The sequence below is a fragment of the Erigeron canadensis genome, chromosome 8, assembly GCF_010389155.1.
Source record: "Erigeron canadensis isolate Cc75 chromosome 8, C_canadensis_v1, whole genome shotgun sequence".
Classification (NCBI taxonomy): domain Eukaryota; kingdom Viridiplantae; phylum Streptophyta; class Magnoliopsida; order Asterales; family Asteraceae; genus Erigeron; species Erigeron canadensis.
The window spans coordinates 39,350,111-39,368,600 of record NC_057768.1 but is presented as its reverse complement, the minus strand read 5'-3'; the positions used below and the strand labels follow the sequence as shown (position 1 = coordinate 39,368,600).

The 18,490-nt window shown below is 33.2% G+C and overlaps 2 protein-coding genes across 2 annotated transcripts; one reads left to right on the top strand and one right to left on the bottom strand.

Annotated features, from left to right (window-relative positions):
- Window positions 1-2,357: 2,357 nt before the first annotated feature.
- Window positions 2,358-9,337, bottom strand: LOC122578975. The gene is made up of 9 exons (XM_043751047.1): window positions 9,103-9,337; window positions 8,907-8,954; window positions 6,639-6,905; window positions 4,326-4,397; window positions 4,104-4,171; window positions 3,658-3,811; window positions 3,478-3,558; window positions 2,934-3,023; window positions 2,358-2,837 (listed from the first exon to the last, which is right to left on the bottom strand). The coding sequence occupies exons 3-9, from the start codon at window positions 6,873-6,875 to the stop codon at window positions 2,745-2,747; spliced, it is 795 nt and encodes a 264-aa protein (XP_043606982.1). The 5' UTR covers window positions 6,876-6,905; window positions 8,907-8,954; window positions 9,103-9,337; the 3' UTR covers window positions 2,358-2,744.
- A 4,381-nt stretch (window positions 9,338-13,718) lies between these two features.
- LOC122578791 (tetratricopeptide repeat protein 5-like) lies at window positions 13,719-17,777 on the top strand. Its single transcript, XM_043750829.1, has 13 exons — window positions 13,719-13,927; window positions 14,064-14,173; window positions 14,532-14,642; window positions 14,743-14,800; window positions 14,878-14,967; window positions 15,085-15,179; window positions 15,335-15,388; window positions 15,471-15,608; window positions 16,183-16,240; window positions 16,527-16,641; window positions 16,736-16,805; window positions 16,974-17,045; window positions 17,323-17,777. The coding sequence occupies exons 1-13, from the start codon at window positions 13,741-13,743 to the stop codon at window positions 17,437-17,439; spliced, it is 1,275 nt and encodes a 424-aa protein (XP_043606764.1). The 5' UTR covers window positions 13,719-13,740; the 3' UTR covers window positions 17,440-17,777.
- Window positions 17,778-18,490: the final 713 nt, after the last annotated feature.

The window sequence follows — 18,490 nt, the reverse complement described above, 5'->3', positions numbered from 1 at the left end:
TCAATAAACCTAATCAATCAAAAATCTGTTGGATTTGGTTTTCTAGAAAGCTGACCCAAACCAAACTCAAATCAACAAACCAAACCAAACCAAAGTCGAACAAATTGGTTTCCAAAAAAAAAAATAACGAATTCATCAATTTAAATTTTAGTTTTGGGGCCAAAGTCAACCCAGCTCAAACCTCATGGTTTATGTTAGCTCTATTATTAAGTGGGTGTTTTTTTTGAACTTTTTTTTTTAACAAATTTTGAACTTATTTATATTTGATTTATTTATTATCAGTTTTGTTCTTATGACTTATTAATGGCTTATGAGTTTATTATAACTTATAATTGCAAAATAATTTTTATAAGCAACCAAAACATAGAGCTTATCTATAATCTATAATATTTACGAAGTATAATTTACAACCCTTTAGAAAGCAAAATGAATTTCTCTTTTAAGAGATTCAATACTTTTTTCTAACCAAAATACCCTTATGTACAAACAAAACCACACATGCACGCTCCTCATTCACCCATTCATCTCTCCCAGCACTAAACACACACAAAAACACACTACATAATCTAATTTTAATCCATCGCCGCATATATATTTTTTAAGCTAACACTTGGCTAATGAATAGATAAACGGCATTAGGGGAGTCAAAATTAGGCATAAGTTAAGCCTTGGAAATCAAACATCGAAAGCACCTTAATTTCGTTGTGATGATGGCGTACATAAACCGCAACGATCCTGTTTATTAGAAAAAATGATGAACCATGAATCAATATTTGGCCTTGTTAATTACTTATGTTGAATATATTTTTCTTTTGATACTTTCACTAAGTCGAGATTCAATCATAATTTCCGCTTATATGAAAAAAATTCTATGGCTTTTAAAGGCCGTTTAATTTCTTTTTTATTTTTATGCATAATTCTTTATACACTATACAATAGGAAACTGAAAGATACAACAGTTAGTTTAACTTTTCGTGTATATTAATTCTGTAAAACCCAAAAATAGGTATTGATAGCATGGAATTAGGTCATTCAAAATACACAAGACTTACTGGAAACGGATGTGTTTTAATGGGTCAACTATGATTCCCAAAACAAACAGTTAGAGATATTTGAGTTCCAAATGAGTTTAAAAACGCCAAAATCTATTGTATACGTATGTGTTCATAAGAATGCGTAAGTGTATGTTATTAAACAGTGTAAAAAAAGGTCGCTCAAGGCAACCCCCCCCCCCCCCCCCTCTCATATATTGTATCTGTAAAACCTAAAAATAGATAACGATAGCATGGGATTAAGTCTTTCAATAGACGTAAGACTTACTAGAACGAGTGTTTTTTAGTAGGTCATAAACAGCCTGTTGAAGATATTTGCTAAAGTTTCAAATGAGTTTAAAAGATTGGAAACATGTTGCAGATAACAAGTTGCTTCGAGGAACTCGGTTATAAGAATTTTCCATCATCCGAAATAGAAATAGGGTAATAGCACCTCATAAAAGTACCATCCGATCGAGGTATCGTCAAACTGGTCATGAGTTGCTATTGAGGGACTCGCGAAATGAAAAGACAACATTGTCTGAGATTCCATGATCCCTCTACACCATCTTGAATCACAATGTGTATGCCGTATTTACCATCTCTCCGGGTTACTAAACGATTCCATTTCTATTTACCGTACCCAAAAGGGTCCAACATAATGAACTCTTAATGTGTGCATGCCTCTCCAAACAGGATACAGGTCTATCAGAAATTACCATTATAAATGCAAGCAATCATAATAGAACCTGTAGCATAAGACCACTAGCACCCCCCACTCAACATTTTTTGAGTTTTTAAATTGAATGCGAGCAATTTCAATCTAATTCCTGCATGAGAACCGATGGTAGATTAAATCTCCCAACAATTAGTTATTCCGTTTTCCTCCTAATGATAACACTTGTAGAGTAGTACACACAAGTAATCCTAATAAATATTTTTATTGGTGATTATAAGATTTGGCACAAAAGTATCTTTTAAATAAACTTATAAGATTAGAAATGTAGTAGTAATACACACACTCTTGTGGTCCATCAACCAATAGATTAAGAACTCTATTATATGACTGAACTAATTAACAAAACAAATATAAAACTATACATAGCTGTAGAATTACTCGCATCTCAAAGAAAGAATACGGAACTTTAAATCATAATTTATTGAAATCTTGCATATTCACTTCATAATTTTACTTTATATTCTTGTTTTGCAACAAACCAAGTGGTTAACATTTTTACATAACATAATTATATAAATTAGAATCCAATAGTGTATGTTACTGCAACCTAAAATCATACGAGTAACATTTTAGCTAGCCAATCAAAATTTCAACATTTGTTCTTGGCAATTTTTCAATTTACATTACACTAAATTATTTGCGTACAAAAGAATTTGACATCACTTGCTTCAGTTCCTTTTGCAGATTTAACATTTACATATTCAAACCAGATATATAAATTCACATTACATTTTTTTTCTTAAACATGCTTAACCTTCCAATAATCGCCTTAAAATTAAGCATCAAGAAACTAAACATTGACCTATCCAGTAATCCAGCTATCCTTGAAGTGGTGCTTGTTTGGTGACTAATATCTAATAGTAAGTACATATTAACTGGTAGGCACACCACACACTAGAACCATGTTTCTTGGTCCAGACAGTTTGCCTTTTGGCACAGGGTGGCTAAAACCACATCCAAGACAGATCAGTGGATCAGTGCACATGTGCAATAGGTGTCTGATTATGCGGAGGTCTTACACTTTCCCCCTCGTCGGAAGACGTAGATGATGTTGATGCATTAGAAGCCTTTAAAAGTTAAAATCAAATTGATATAAATAGTTTTGACATCATGGTTTTAGCAAAACGGAAGGGTGATTTACTCTATTTGAAAAAACCACTCACCAGTTGGCGTCGCCGATGTATCACACCTATCGTGGCTCTCATCATGATGTAGATGGGTAGGACGATTGCTGAAGTTCGTAAGAACCATAACTGGTATCAGATGAAAAAACGGACAATGTGAAAGTACACAACAGACATGCTAAATCTGATTTTTACGAGTAAATTAGAAAGTGAAATTCTTGAATATGCCCAAGTCACATCGGACGATTAAAAAACTCTAGAGGTGGTCGAAAGTTATAAAAAGATGCCTGCCCAATAGGTTTTAACCATCCCAACATAGAAGTAAAAGCAAATTACTATATTTCTCAGACAAATATATAGTTGGCTGAACCTCCCCAAATTATTGTGTTCTTTCATTATTATCTATTTTGTTTAAAAAGCTATTAAAGTGTATAGTTGTAGTTATACAGTGTACTATTATAGCAACTCAAGATGGCCAGATATTCCTGGTGATTTACTAGTTCAATCATTCATACTTCATTTATGTAGTCAGTGAAATGTTATCATACTTTTCACAATAAAAAACGCAAGAGTATCTTTTTACCATGAACACTGGAAAAGAGTCACTCCCCGCTCCGTTTGCAATGACGGGAAGAGCATGACGCAGGAATAGGAGAACCACGAACTGTGCACAAACATTGTGATAAACAAGTGATTTAACCAATAAGTCCAAAGACAGCGGAGAAGAGAGAGAGAGAGAGAGAGAGAGAGAGAGGTATCATACAATGGCCGCAACTGAGCGAAAACAGAAAACGCTTCTAGAAGTGGAATCAGTGTATTCATCATATTCCTGATCAAGAAAACCATGATCAGGTGCAACAACTGCAATTATTTGAGAACCATTGTTAATGTCCCTTCTAGCAATCTGCCAATGCCCCCTGAAAAAAAGCACACCTTTTAGCAACCAAATAGAAGATACACTATTCCAGATGGTTTGACTTGTTGAGGTCAAATGAACCAATCCACACTATAAACGCCAAGGCCGCCAAATTGTGTGAAAATGTAAATAACCATATTGGAGTCCTATAAGAGTTTCAAAAAGAAAGAGATAACTATATTCCGTATTATAAAAAAATAGTAGAGCAAGTGTACATGTGTACATAAAAACAATTCAGACGTGACCTCAAAAGGCAACCTGTACACTTTTTCAGGGATGACTATAACATGTACCTTAGATTCAAGGGAATACCACCTAACCGGAATACAGGGGATGGTGCTGTGTAGCCTGGTTTGAATTGCTGCAATTAGGCCATTTTCAATGTAAGATTAAGATACATGTCATTATGTGGGACCTGTAAAACTATTTTTGAGCTTTATGAGCTATATCTACCAATATAGAGATTTAGGGAATTAATAATCATAAAAGTAAAAGATTAAGCAATCCTTAAGCACCTGGTGGCATATTTCGCAAATGGTATCACCCTTCTCATTACACCACCTTTGAACACATTTGCGATGAGCATACTACAAAAAGTAAAACAGGTACGTACACAAGAGAGTCAAAAGAAAAATCGACTCATAATAAAGAGTTAATTTCATTACATACCCTTAGGGTATGACAATATTTTTAAGCTTCGGCCGTCTTGTATTTTCGTATCATTACATACCCTTATGGTGACTTTTTGTATCATTACATACCCATGATTCTAACGGACGATTGTCAAACTTTGTTAAGTCCTTCATGTGAGGATATTTTTGTCCTTTTACCTCTAAAACATTTTTTTCCTCTTTCTTTTCTTTTCTAGATCTCACAACCAAAAATCATGTTTATCTTTTCCAGATCTAAAACCCCTAAAAGTAATAAATCCTAAAATCAATATATACTTACAAGTATATCTAACACAATGTATATATACACTGAACACACATAGTACATGAAAACTTTTTATCTAATACATATACTCAATACACATATACGTATATATTTTCTCACACACACATTATATATCAATTTTTAAAAAGGTCATATCATTAATACTTACAATTGGTCTACAAACAGATATCTCACAATCTTTCCTTGTAGAATTTAGGGGTGGGTCGCTGCCATTCAGGTCGAATTATATCTTTTTCATAACGGGTTATGGTAAATTTGAGTAGTTGGGTTTACTAAAATATTGACATAGATCTGTATAAATAGATGAAGACAGTGGAGCGGGTTTTGGGTTTCTATTCACGTTACGGTGCGTAAAAAGACAAAGAAGGCGGCGGAGGAGTGGTATACTGGTATGAGGGTTAGGGTGGTGGGTCATGGTGATCCGTCGAAAAAACGAAAAGGATGGGCTTTGTTTTTAACAATGGTTGTTGTGCTGATGGTGGCTGGGCTTTAATGGTGGTGATGGCCGGAGTTTGGTGGTGATGATGGTGGCCGGAGTTTGGTGGTGGCAGTAGCGTCAACCGTCTCCATGGTATCCATCGACACTCCCCAAAATCTAATCCCTTTCTCATCATAACTAACATTCTGTATATATAATTTTTCTGCTTTTTTATATATGCAGATAACTAGATATATGTCGTAGAGTTTATAGTTTAATAGATACATGTAGCTTGTGTACATCAGTAAAAGTGAATATAAGGTTGTTAGGTACCTAAGCTTAGGTGTGGAACCCCTCACATACAAATGTTTTAATATTTCTTAATTAATGAATAAATGCTTGGGCCCCCATGAATTTTATGGATTAAGAAAACAAGATGTGAGTGTTTCGCACCTAAGCTTAGGTACCTAACAGCCTTATATTCCCATCCCCCATATATATATATATATATATGTATGTGTATAACAAGACAAAATTTTACTTTTATGGGTAGATTTGTTTCTAGTGTTTATGAATGTATCATTTTTATTCAGATCTGTATTTTATTGAAGATTTGTTTATATTTGTAGAAGATGAGAGAAATGAAGAAGAAGATGATAAATGGAGAAGAATGTGTTTTAGAGATAAAATGATGAAAATGTCCTCATGTGCAGGAACTTAATAGAGTTTGATTAACGCCTGTTAGACTGAGGGGTATGTAATGAAACAAAAAATCACCATAGGGATATGTAATGATACAAAAATACGAGAGGGACGAAACTCGAAAATATGGCATACCCTAGGGGTACGTAATGAAATTAACTCCATAATAAAACATGAGATAATAACAAGGTTCTGCTTGTTTTCGGTACCTAGTAAATCTAAGCCCGAAATTAAAGTTGTATTCATTCACACATAATATAAATGCGACAAGGCATCAGATGTTAGAAGAATGTCTGGAATCATTTATGTTGAAAATCTCCAAATCATATTATTTCTGATTAAACTTACTAATTTGAATTGGCCCAAGTCAAATGGGTAAAAAATCTTCCAAAGCGTATTTAATTGCTTATAGCCTTCTAAATGTATTTTTATATAAAAGTACGTTTTAGTGATAAGAGATAACAGAGAAGTCATCCATAAAATACAAAAAGGTGATAAAGAATCAACCTGACCCGTGACCTTTATTTTTAACCGTCCTTTCGACCCCTTACCCGGCTCACGCGTTTTACCACCTCTAATATTTTTGCCAATAAATGCATAACCAATAGATGTAAAAAGAATGGGTACCAAAAAGGTACATGGGCCTAAGGGGTTCCCATCAATTTACCTTTTTGATAAAAAAGAATAAGACCCACAACGTTATAAAAGTTAAATGAAAGGTTAAAACTGAAAAAAAATGAATATAACCAACCTTCAAGCTGCCACAGCAAGAGCAAGGCGTTTCCATATTCAAATCAAAATCCTCATCCTGACATATCCTACATTCAACCAACTTCTTTGGAGTGAAAACATGTGAAGAACAATCGATAACTGTGTCATTATTTTCTGATAGATCCAACTGCTTTGAAGGATTTCTGCTTTCAATTGCAGCCTCCAAGGTGGATTCTGTGAGCAACCGATCCACCAAAAACACAAAATGATCCCCCATAATAAGAATATCACCAAATCTTTAACAATCCTGAAGTAACCAAATTAAACAAATTAGAAAGATGTAACGCAAAAGATAGTAAAGGACAATATAGCAATTATTGCAAGATGATGTTGATATTGATCCTCAAGTTTTGTTAATTTTGTAACGATAAAGGACGTTTTAGATATTTGATTTCTACTGAAAACCCGTCGTTAAACTAAATGTCAAGTCAAACATTGCATTTTATTACCAGGGCAAATAACAAGCGAAGACCACAAGGCACAAATAGTTTTGAAATGTAAATAAGCTTTTACAAGATCAGTATTTGTTGATAAAAGCAAAAGCAAAGGCATTCTTCATGCCCCAGTGCAAATCATTGTACAGCTACTAATTTTGACAAAATACTAGCTATGATTACATTTTTGCCTGCTGGAATTCATTACAGAATACTGATTTCACTAGTCAACTCTTTTTTTAGGCATGCTAAGCTATATGCAGACCGCTTTTAAGCTGATATTAAGTCTCTGCCCCTAGAAAGGCAATATAAGAGTAAGTATATAGGACATGATATCACTGATTACAGTTACTAGAATGCTAAAATCTTATAATTCATTTATATTGAAACTATTGAAGAATGATCTATATCCCCCCCCCCCCCCCCCTATTTTTTCTCTCGTCTCCCCATTTGAGGATTAATAGAATGTAACACGTCACAACCTTCCTGACGCCTCTGGGAAATTCAAAAAAAAAAACAACAAAGAAGCCGCCACTTTGCATGGGGAACATGGCTAGTTTGGCGTTAAAAAAAAACGGCTAGTTTATAACAACCGGATAAGAATTTAGCACAGAATAACAGATCGTGATTCGCTTTGGCCCAAATGAATATATGTGCCATTATTAAGCTATTAAAAGTTGGCGTTTATACCATTTCAAAGATTCCATCACATTCAATGCGATTGCCATGACAGCAAATGTTTACCGGTACAATGGGTTTCTCGCTTCCATAATGCTCAAAAAAGATATAAAAGCCAACTTTTAATGACTTACTGGAGCTTATGCTTATATGTTTTTCCCCTTTTGGGACACAACGAAAATTAAGTTGTCATTCTATCTATATAACCAAAACCTCGATTGCGGTTAGGAACATGAACAAAGAAATGTGGTGCTTCTACATGAAATCAGAGGGAAAAAAAAAGTCGTAGATATATCCAAACAATAGATAAGAGAGTGTATTTCAAAGTCATCATCTTGGCTGTTTCATTGCAAACGGTAGCTGTTTCCATTAAAAACCAGAAAGAGCACTGTAGCTGGTCAGAATTATCGATTTTTGTCACACTCTATGAACATTATGAAAAAATTGCCAATTCCATCCATGATGGCCTAGTGTTATCTAATTCTTTCAAGACAATGATACAAGTTAAAAACTAGTACCCATATGAAAAGAAGTGATCTTTTGATCAATACAGAGACAAAGACCACACCTAATCTTCTGAAAAACAAGTTGGATGGTGAAAAATTATAAGTGAATTACTTTTAACCAAAAAAATTGACATTTTGCATTCGTATAAAGCTGTAAACCCCAAATTTCGTGACATGAAAATTGAGGTAAAAAGAAAAACATACTAAAAAATCTATTATATATTAAGAAAGTGAAACTCACTGATACCATTTACAAAGAAACAGAACAACGAAACCCAATTTTACTGAAAAAATAAAAACTGAATGATAAGAAAGAAAAAAGTGAAAGCTTTATAAGTAACAAACAGGATCAAAACAAAAAATTTCATTGTAAAAAACGTGTGGGTGACTGGGTGAGTGACCGATAATTGATCAGTTATCTGTTATATAGAAGCCTAATTATGAATAAAAACGTAAACTTTTTATAAATATCAACAAGAACTAACTTCAAAAAAGTGAAAAATTAAAGAGAAAAAAAAAACAAGCATTATGATTTTACTTCATTTTTATTAACATTTCAGCTGAAACAAACACAAAAAGCATAAATTGACAAAAAGTAAAGAAAACAACTAAGGGCAAAAAGATGAGTACCTGATGATGAGCAAAAAGGAGACTAATCTTTGTGAGAATGAATAAAGCCTAAAAATATGAAAAACACAGATATATATAGATATATTATATGACAGAATATAATCTAATACCATATATAAAGGTGTGTGTGTGTGACAGATATAGATATAGAATTATAGATAGATAAAAAGGGAAGTAAAAGAAAGATAAAACTTACAAGAAGGGGATCAGATATGTTGAAAGCCAAGAAAGTTATGAATCTTTTAGAAAAGGATATCAGAAATTTTTTTGGGTTTTGCTTTTAGTTTTAGAAATTGTTTTTTTGTTGCAAGGAGCACTCAACAATTTAGTTATCGTGGATTCCATTCATTCATCTTCCATCTCTCTCTCTCTGTTTTGCTGTAACCAATTGTTTCTCTTCTTATTAATACTCCGTTCCTTTTTCTTTTCTTTTTTCTTCTTTTTTTTGAGTGATACTCGTATATTTTTGCCATTTAAAATTTTGTAAAGTATAAAAAAATAAAAATGATAAATTCTCCTAACCAAATAGCCTAATAATCCTTCAAATACACTAATAAGATGACATGTGGTATCCACTAATTCTCTTTCCTAATCTTGTCTCCTGATTTTTTTCACAAGTCATCATCTCATAGTTAGAAGGATTATTATGTTATTTGTTTAGGAAGGTTAATCATTTTCCATGAAAAAAATATATTGGCTAGACCCCTCAATACAACCACCCAGAGTGAAAGAGCTATGTGGTAGCCAAGGGTGATTATGACAACCCCATAATTTTTATAAAACTTTATACTTTTAATACTATTTTTATATTTTTTATTCAGTTTTAAAGTAATTAGCAACCCAGACTAATGTAATTAAATTTTGTAGTTTAATTTTACACTTATTAGTATCATGAAAGCTATTCGCAACTCCAAAATAAGAATTGTGGCTCTGCCACTAAACGACCCTAAAATCGTATATTGAAAACTTTTTTGGGCTGTTAACTAAATTTCTCTATCTTGTAAATGTAAGCGGTTTCTACTGAGTATATTTTTATCTATATCAATATTGTAATAAGTTATATCATTATCGTCTAATAAATAAAAAGGTCAGTGTTTTGTAGAAAGACTATCATTTTTATAAAACACAAGACCTTTTATGTGCATACAAAAAACAAACACTATCATTTGACCGAATGAGATGCTTTTATGTGCATCCATGCTAATAGCATTCTCCTAACTTCTGGTTTATCGTCTCTTGTCATTCGAGTTGCGTGCTGGAAACAAGTTTTACATGCAATGAGACATATAAAAAAGGTTTGTTTTGTAGTTGAATAAAGAATGAAAGTGACGTTTGTGTGATTTCTAGTTCTCATTAATTAGGTGATGTTTTTTCACTATTTTTGAAGAGCATAACTCGTTGATTCTCCTAAAGATGAATCATTGAAATCAAATTACGGGACCAAACACACATTTAATCTTAAGTTTATCTGTATTTATATATATATATATATATATATATATATTAGTACATAATTAATTAGTTAACGACAAAATAAATTAATCATTTCAATGCTTTTGGAAAGGAAAATGATATGTACACCACCAGATTTTGACCATACATCACCAAACATGCTATAAGGTATTGTACTGTACAACACTCTAAAACACATTTGGTGGTGTATGGTCAAAAACATGTGGTATACAGATCATCTCCCTTTTGGAAAAACTGGTTAATGAACAATATAATACGAGTATATCTATATCTATACTATCTTATAAAGCATTTTGCCCTTTATGAAAATCTCGATTCATGATTTGAAGTATCTAAGGTATCACTCTTTTTTATTTACTAATTTAAACATTCTTAACTAATATACTTATAATACCATTAAATCTCAATCACTAATTTTTTTCTCTCTCCTCAAATCTCAACCACTAATTTTTTTTTCTCTCATTCATAAATCATTTTATTCATCTAATTCATTCAAAATCTTTTATCTCAAAAACCGTATATCGGTAAATTATAAAAATTGTATGAGTGTTCTTAACATTTCATGCTCTTTCATTAAAGATGTCATTTAATATACTTTCGACGAATTTTTAAATGCGAGGGCGGAGCCCGTACGGATAAAACATTTGGCTATCACACTCTATGGCTTATCACCTCATATGACCTATCACCCTACCATCTCACCGCCGCAATGTGCATGCACTTTCCCTCTTAATATATAAATCAAGCCCATATTTCAAATAGAAAACTAATAGTTAATTTAACACCCACAATTTCATTCCAAACACATTTCTCTTAAGTTATGTCATTTCATTTTTCATACTTCTAAATTCTAATTACGAGAAACACATATATCTAAAGATTAAACTCTCCACCCATTATACGCCATAATATATCCTCGTGACTTGATAAAAATGTTCAACAATTTTGGATGAGCCAACAAAGGCAACCATTTATCGTACCCAATAGTGTTTAGTTTGTCTATTTTTTATAGTAAATTTGTCTTTGAATCAAAAAAATTCAAGTTAAACGCTTTTTATATGCAACCCCATAAATATAAAATCCATCTAGAAACGTGAGTTCTTATGTTTTAACCTTTAAGAATACCACTATACTAGCTGCTAAAAAAAGTTACTATACTTTATGTAATAATTGAATTATGAAAACCCCATAAATATTATTAATTTATTATGTTAATTGAATTAGAGAATAATAAATCTTAAACATGCAAATAAACGATGATGATTGAAGACAATGTTGACTAATCTTTTTTGTGTATTCACCACTTAGGTAGTTAGGTTACATTAGAGATGTTTGTCCTACATTTGCTTGTTGTCTGGTTATCTAGTGTCAGTTGCAAGTATTTAACTCGTTGTTAGAGAAATCATAATACTTTTATCATTGAAGACGTCGTGGTTGTTAACCCGAAGGTTTATCCCGGCAAGATACGTCCCACATCATCCAAGTCCCATTTTACGAACTTTGTTATCATCATCGTCTATTCAACGTAACTGGCAACCTAATTGTTTAACGATATCATCAGCAGCAGTAACACCATGTTTTTTCGGTCACTATTGCTTTAATGAAACAAAAAACGGAACACTACATCAATTAACGATTACGCTACCGCAATCTTAACATTACCAAGTTAATCACATAGTACTTAACGACAATATTAAGCAACAAATATATATATATATATACACGAGAGCAAGTACCCGCGCGTTGCGGCGGTGAGATGATGGGGGTGATAGGTCATAGAGTGTGATAGCCAAATGTCTTAATCGTACGGGCTCCGCCCTCAAATTTAAAAATTTGTCGAAAGTATATCGAATAACATCTCTAATGAAAGAACATGAAATTTTAAAAACACCCATATAAATTTATCATTTATCGATGTACGGTTTGTGAGATAAAAGATTTTGAACGAATTGGAGGAATAAATGATTTATGGATGAGAGAGAAAAAAAATGATTGGTTGAGATTTGATGAGAGAGAAATGGTGTTTGGTAATATATAATTGATAGAAGGGGCATTTTGGGAAAGTAAATGTTGAATTGAAACTTGAAAGTTGAAACCCTATTTGCTTTATAATATAGTATAGATATAGTAACATATAAACATGAAAGCGTAAAGTAACATATAGCAGTAGTGATGACCGGAAACTCGAAAAAAGGGGTCGTCAGAAAGTTGTTAACAAAGTGGTCGATGATGAAATGAAACCCCCAAACAAGGAGATGCAAACCCCTAAACTTGACAGCCTTGAAAACCCCCAAACAAAAAAAAAAGGTTCGTCGGAAAAGTACAAAGGGGTTTCAGGTCTTGCTGGAATAGTAAGGGTGTACTTTGAGGAACATCGGCGAATCGATTCCGGCATCGTTTCGGATATACAAGCCAAGAAAAACATGATATTGCCCTCAAAATTGAAAACCTCCGATTTATAAATTAGGTTTTCGGCGAAAACTTTATTGGCACTATAACCGAGAAAAGTGATTAGAAAGCACGCTCTCAACGTTAACAAGCATCAACACCATAAAGTTGATATATGTAATCGATGTTGTTTGTCGATTTGTGCCGGAAAAGTTGGTGTAAAGGAACCGAAGTGCCAAAATGTACCGATGAAAATAGCCAAGAGAAATATGAGTAATTGATTACATCCTTGCCCATTGTTGATTGGTTTTGATCGGATATATTGAAATATTAATAGACTAATTATGGGGTAATTAACCAGAGATTAGTATTTTCGATCCTTTATAGATTAAAATTAGATCAGCTTTAACTCTCGGATTAAATTTATTGTTTAAGATTAAAATTTGATGTTTGAATTTCGGCCATTCAATTTAATTTAAAGGCTATAAATCTTTATCTATTAAGTGGCTAATGATTAATGGGATACTAGTATCAACCATAGTGATTTGGAGTTTTCTTGATGATATATAGGTCTCATATTCAAATCCTCATTTCATCAACTTTGAGATTTAGCTAGTCTTTCTATAAAGGCTTGACTTGGGTATACCCGGGTTCAAGTCTGAGCGGACAAAGTTTACCCTTATTAATCGTCGTGTCTTCGGGCGGATTAGTAGGGAGTTTTCCCCCATTTGGTATTTGAAATAGACATTTCTACTTCGAGAGAGTTAGTTAAGACAACGTATGCTAGACCTCTCGTTGTTGAATCGCGACATGAAGTTTCAACGGAAATTCAGCTTAAAAAAAAAATTATCAACCGTTTTATCGTTAATTTTTTTTTTAAGATAAATATTTTTAACTGTTTTATACTGTGGTATATTTTAGTGAGGAGAAAGATGGTCTTGTAAAAAAGAACACAAACACACAGACACACAAAATGGATGTAAATCTCGTAAGTGAAGAAGATGCAACGACAGATTTAGTGATGAAGAAAGCAGCAGAAGCTGCAGAAAATCTTTACACAATCAGAGACACTTATTTCCCCTTAAACCCAGATGACAAAATCTCCAAACTTCAATCTCAATCTCAAATCGCTCTCAACCTTCTTGATTCCATCTCTCCAGGTACTTTTTTTTAACCCCACCCCAACACTTAATTTTTAATTACTGTTTGTAAATAATCGTTCGCTTAGGGTTTAATTTAATTTAATATAACAAGGATTTTTAAATGAAATGAAATGTATTTGTTATATATGTTTAGAACAAAGGAAATTGCCTACACAACGTGCAATGTATGAGTATTTGAAAGGGAAGATATTGGATGTGTTTCCTGAGTATACGAAACAAGCCGAAGATCATCTTTCTAAAGCTGTATGTTTCTTACATTGTTTGTGCTTCTTGAACTGCTGTAAAATCCTTGTAGTTTTGACACGCTAGGTGCACAGAAATGTATCTAACTTGTCACGTTTTGCTATCGTGTGACAATTCATTGTTTGTTATTGTGTATGTATCGGTTTTCCTCTTTCAAGTTGTAACCCAGTGACGTGGCACCAGATTCGAATATAATGGATAAGATGATGCATAGAGTAGCAACGAATGAACGGTCTGATACATACCATAGATGGTTGGATAAACAATAGCAAACGTTACGAGTGGGATACTTTTTGGTGCACTTAGTCCTATTTTCGGTTAAGTTTAATTATTTTGAGTTGGATGTTGGCTTTTACAGGTCAAGTTGAATCCATCTCTTGCAGACGCTTGGCTATGTTTGGGAAATTGTATTTGGAAAAAGGGAGATTTAACTGCAACTAGAAACTGCTATACCCTTGCTTTAAGCAAGGTTGCTTGTTTGATATATCTTTCGTTTTCTATTAATATTACTAATATGTTTTCCCAGTGAGATTTTCATATTTTATTTTTCACCTTTGTGGGTTATACAGGGTCCAAATAAAAGGATACTAAGTCAATTATCAATGCTTGAAAGACGATTGGCTCAAGGCAAGTAATGTTCCTTCTTTTGTTTGATGTGGTGGTTATATACTCCTTGTCGTCATATCTTCCTTATCTATGTTTAGGTGCGGATAATCAGGAGGAAATTGTTGCTGAAAGCATCAAACACGCAAAGGAGGCTATTGCTTTAGATGTGAAAGATGGGAATTCATGGTGTAAGATATGTTCTGTACTTTATTCATGTATTTAATCATCCGTTTCTTCACTGACTCTTTGAATCGAGACCACCATTTATGTGTATTGATGATTTGAACTTTGAATTCTACGGACAGACAACCTTGGGAATGCCTGTCTCACATGTTTCTTTGTGACGGGGGCATGGGATCACAGCAAATTACAGCAGGCGCTCAAGGCATATCAAAATGCTGTATGTTGGGAATTAATTTGTAATCCATTCTCATGTCTATATTACATAAATTACATAAGTTAGTTTTACCCTTCTGATGCTTTATATGCAACAGTGTTCATGAAAAAGTTAACATTGATCTAATTCTTTTCAGTTTTTATTTCATGATGTTACAGGAGAAAGATAAGAATACGAAGTCAAACCCAGACCTATTCTTCAACTGTGCTACTGTAAGTATCTTTTATTATGATTGTTATCTTATCTTCTTTTATGTGTTTATTAGCTCTCATGATTTATTTTTTACTTATGCAGGTAAATACATATCTAGAGAACTATCAGAGGGCACTTAGTGGATTTGAAGCAGCTGCCTCGATAGATCCTTCCCTTAATGCCGCTGAGGAAGTTCAAAAGATGATTAATCTTTTCGATAAATTGGACAGTTTGTTGAAGGTGAGTTTCCAATTCTAATGGTGTACTTACAAAAATGATGTAAATTTAGATTATAGTGACCTTGCATTCTTGCACTTATGCCAATAATTTTGATTCTGTAAATATTGTGAATAGTTATGACTTATGACATGTAAAAGATTATTAGTATTTTTTTTTTATAATAGTATTACTTAGGTTTGCAAGTTACAATTTTTAATATCATCTGATGTTAAACTAGATACATGAAAAAGATTCTTATGCGAGGAACATGAATCTCTTAGTTGTGTACTGCTTGATATAGAATGATCTTGTAAAACTGTGGTTTCATATCCGTTCTATTTTATACATTTATTCATATACAAAACTATATAAGCTGTTAAATGATGGGCACATCAGTTCAATGATGATTTCCATTGTTAATAAGTTCAGTTCTGTTGCCACCAATCTTTTCTTCATGAAATTGCGAGAATCAGAGTTGTAGCTTGAATTCAAGCAAACAAATGCCGAGTAGCTCAGATAGAAATGCAACACACAATACTTTCTTGCATAACGTATATAGCTTGAGATATTTTACATTAAGTATTTGTCTTTTCAGGGACAAATTAAGGCTAAGCGACTGGCTTCATTGACTTCATCTCTCGCGGAAGTTCGATGTAAGCTATCTCTTTACCATTTGTCTTAGATATCATCTCTCGCGAAGCTAGCAATTTCGACCCATATCTCGGGTTCCAGTCAAGCTAGTTGAAAGTTACACATTGATTTTTAATACAAATTTTATGAAGCATTTTGTTCAAAATGTTCATCATTATTCAATTAAGGAAAGTTCGGTAATCAACTGAACTCAACCCAGCATGTACACAAGTTACCTTCTTGGGTCATCTCCAATATCTTGTGCGACTTTGTTTTGATTTTTTGTTTTCCTTGGTTACAACTTTCAAGTGAACCCATCTTACAAGAGGGCCACCATCGATAATTTGTCTGATGGTCTTAACAAGACATTTGCAGTTGTGGGGAAGGTACTGTTCTTCGTCAAACATGAGAATAATACCCCCTTGTAAGTAACTCCAGTTTGAAGTTTTTGTTATTTGACTTTTTTCATCTGAATGTAGTAAAGCAAGTTCTTATAGTTTGACTCTGAACTATTATAGGTTTTATCTGGTGTGTGATTCGAACCAGAAGTGTTTTGTCCTCACAGTATACGGGATAAGCAACGATGCTGTAAGTCTCTTAAAATATTGTTTATGTACTACTCTAAGCCATACGTCTTGCAATTTTTGGAGAACTCATGTCTATGCGAACAAATAAACTTGCAATTTTTTTCCCTTCATGAACATGTTTAGGTTGGCTTTTCTTGTTTCTCTCATTCTTCATCTTCTCTTTGTACAGATTAAAGAGGGTGATCAAGTCACACTTTTGGATCCAAATTTTCGTATCAATGAATTTTCATGGAATGAAAAGGTTTGTATTTCATATTCGCCAGTTATTAGATAATACATTTATACATTTTTGTGGGGGTGTAAGCATACTGAACAAAACTGTTAAGTTTGCTTTGTTTTTGGGACTGCTCAGTTCAGTTAGAGATCAAAAAGTTGACACCTGACCCGTTTGATCGTGATTCATGAGTTGAACCTAATAATTCATGTTATATCTAATTCATTAGAGATATCTGTTTTGCAATTTTCTTAACGATTTATAAACCATGATGTGTGGCTGAGTTTAAAAATAAATTCTGCAGCGGTATGAATTCAGATCAGTTCGTGTGGATTTTCTTGAACAAGTACAGATAAATGGAAAACCCGTCCCCCCTCACTATTCTGTTCGCTCATCAATTTATGCACAACATAAACCTTGAAGATCAATATATGCACAACATAAACCCTGAAGACTCTGTATTTTGTATCCGACATGGAGGGACATTAGAAGACAGATTTGAAGAACCCGAAAATACTGTTGCAATCATATGTAAAGAGCATAGGAATGTTAGAATTGTATTTTTGGTTTGGGCGGAAATACTGAATTTTGTTTGGTGATCGATTGGTGTGTACAGACAATTGTTTGTCTATAACTCTTGCAAAGTTAGAATTCGAGAATAGAGAGTTAGAGTTTGCTTCGCTTTAAAGGAAGTGGTTTGTAGCTTTTACAAGAACTATGGTTGGTTTAAATTGAGTATTTGACTCATGATGTTGTTCATGGACTCTTTCCTGGAATCCTTTTGGGTGTCTATATACCAGCATTTTTAATCCGGTCCGTGATTTTTGATTAGACTGGTTCCAGGAGAACAGTTTTTTGGCAGACTTTGAACACCAAATTGGGTGTGGGTTAAAATATCCCTGACAATGAGCAAACGATATTGGAAAAAGTTATTATTTAAACGCCATTATAAAAACGGTAGTAAATTCCTTAGGCCGCTTCCATGAGGGTGTTTGGGATTGAGTTATAAAGTGATTATCTGATTATTTGCGTTTTACAATTATTGCGTTTGTAAAACGCAAATAATCTAGAAAAGTGTTTGTATGAAAAAGTGATTATCGGCTATGAAAACGCAGTTTTGGAGAAGCATATACCTACAGTTTTGAAAACGCATAATCTATTTTGAAAACGCAGATTTTGTTTTGTAATCGTAATACCAAACACCCCCTTAATATGTCGTGAAGACTGAAGACGTGGTTGGTTAAGGATGAGACGACTTGGTTGGCACGAACCATGTAGTGATCTTTGGTCTTTTCTTCGACTTGTGAGGACAAGCGTTTACATTTTTACTTTTTATTTTACTTTTGGGTTCAATATGAAATTGGCGTATATGAAAATATTCAGATAGTTTAAAATAAATGTGAATTAGCTATGGAAAATTAAACGATAAATATAATTATTTTTTATATATGAAAAACAACATCTCTTATATA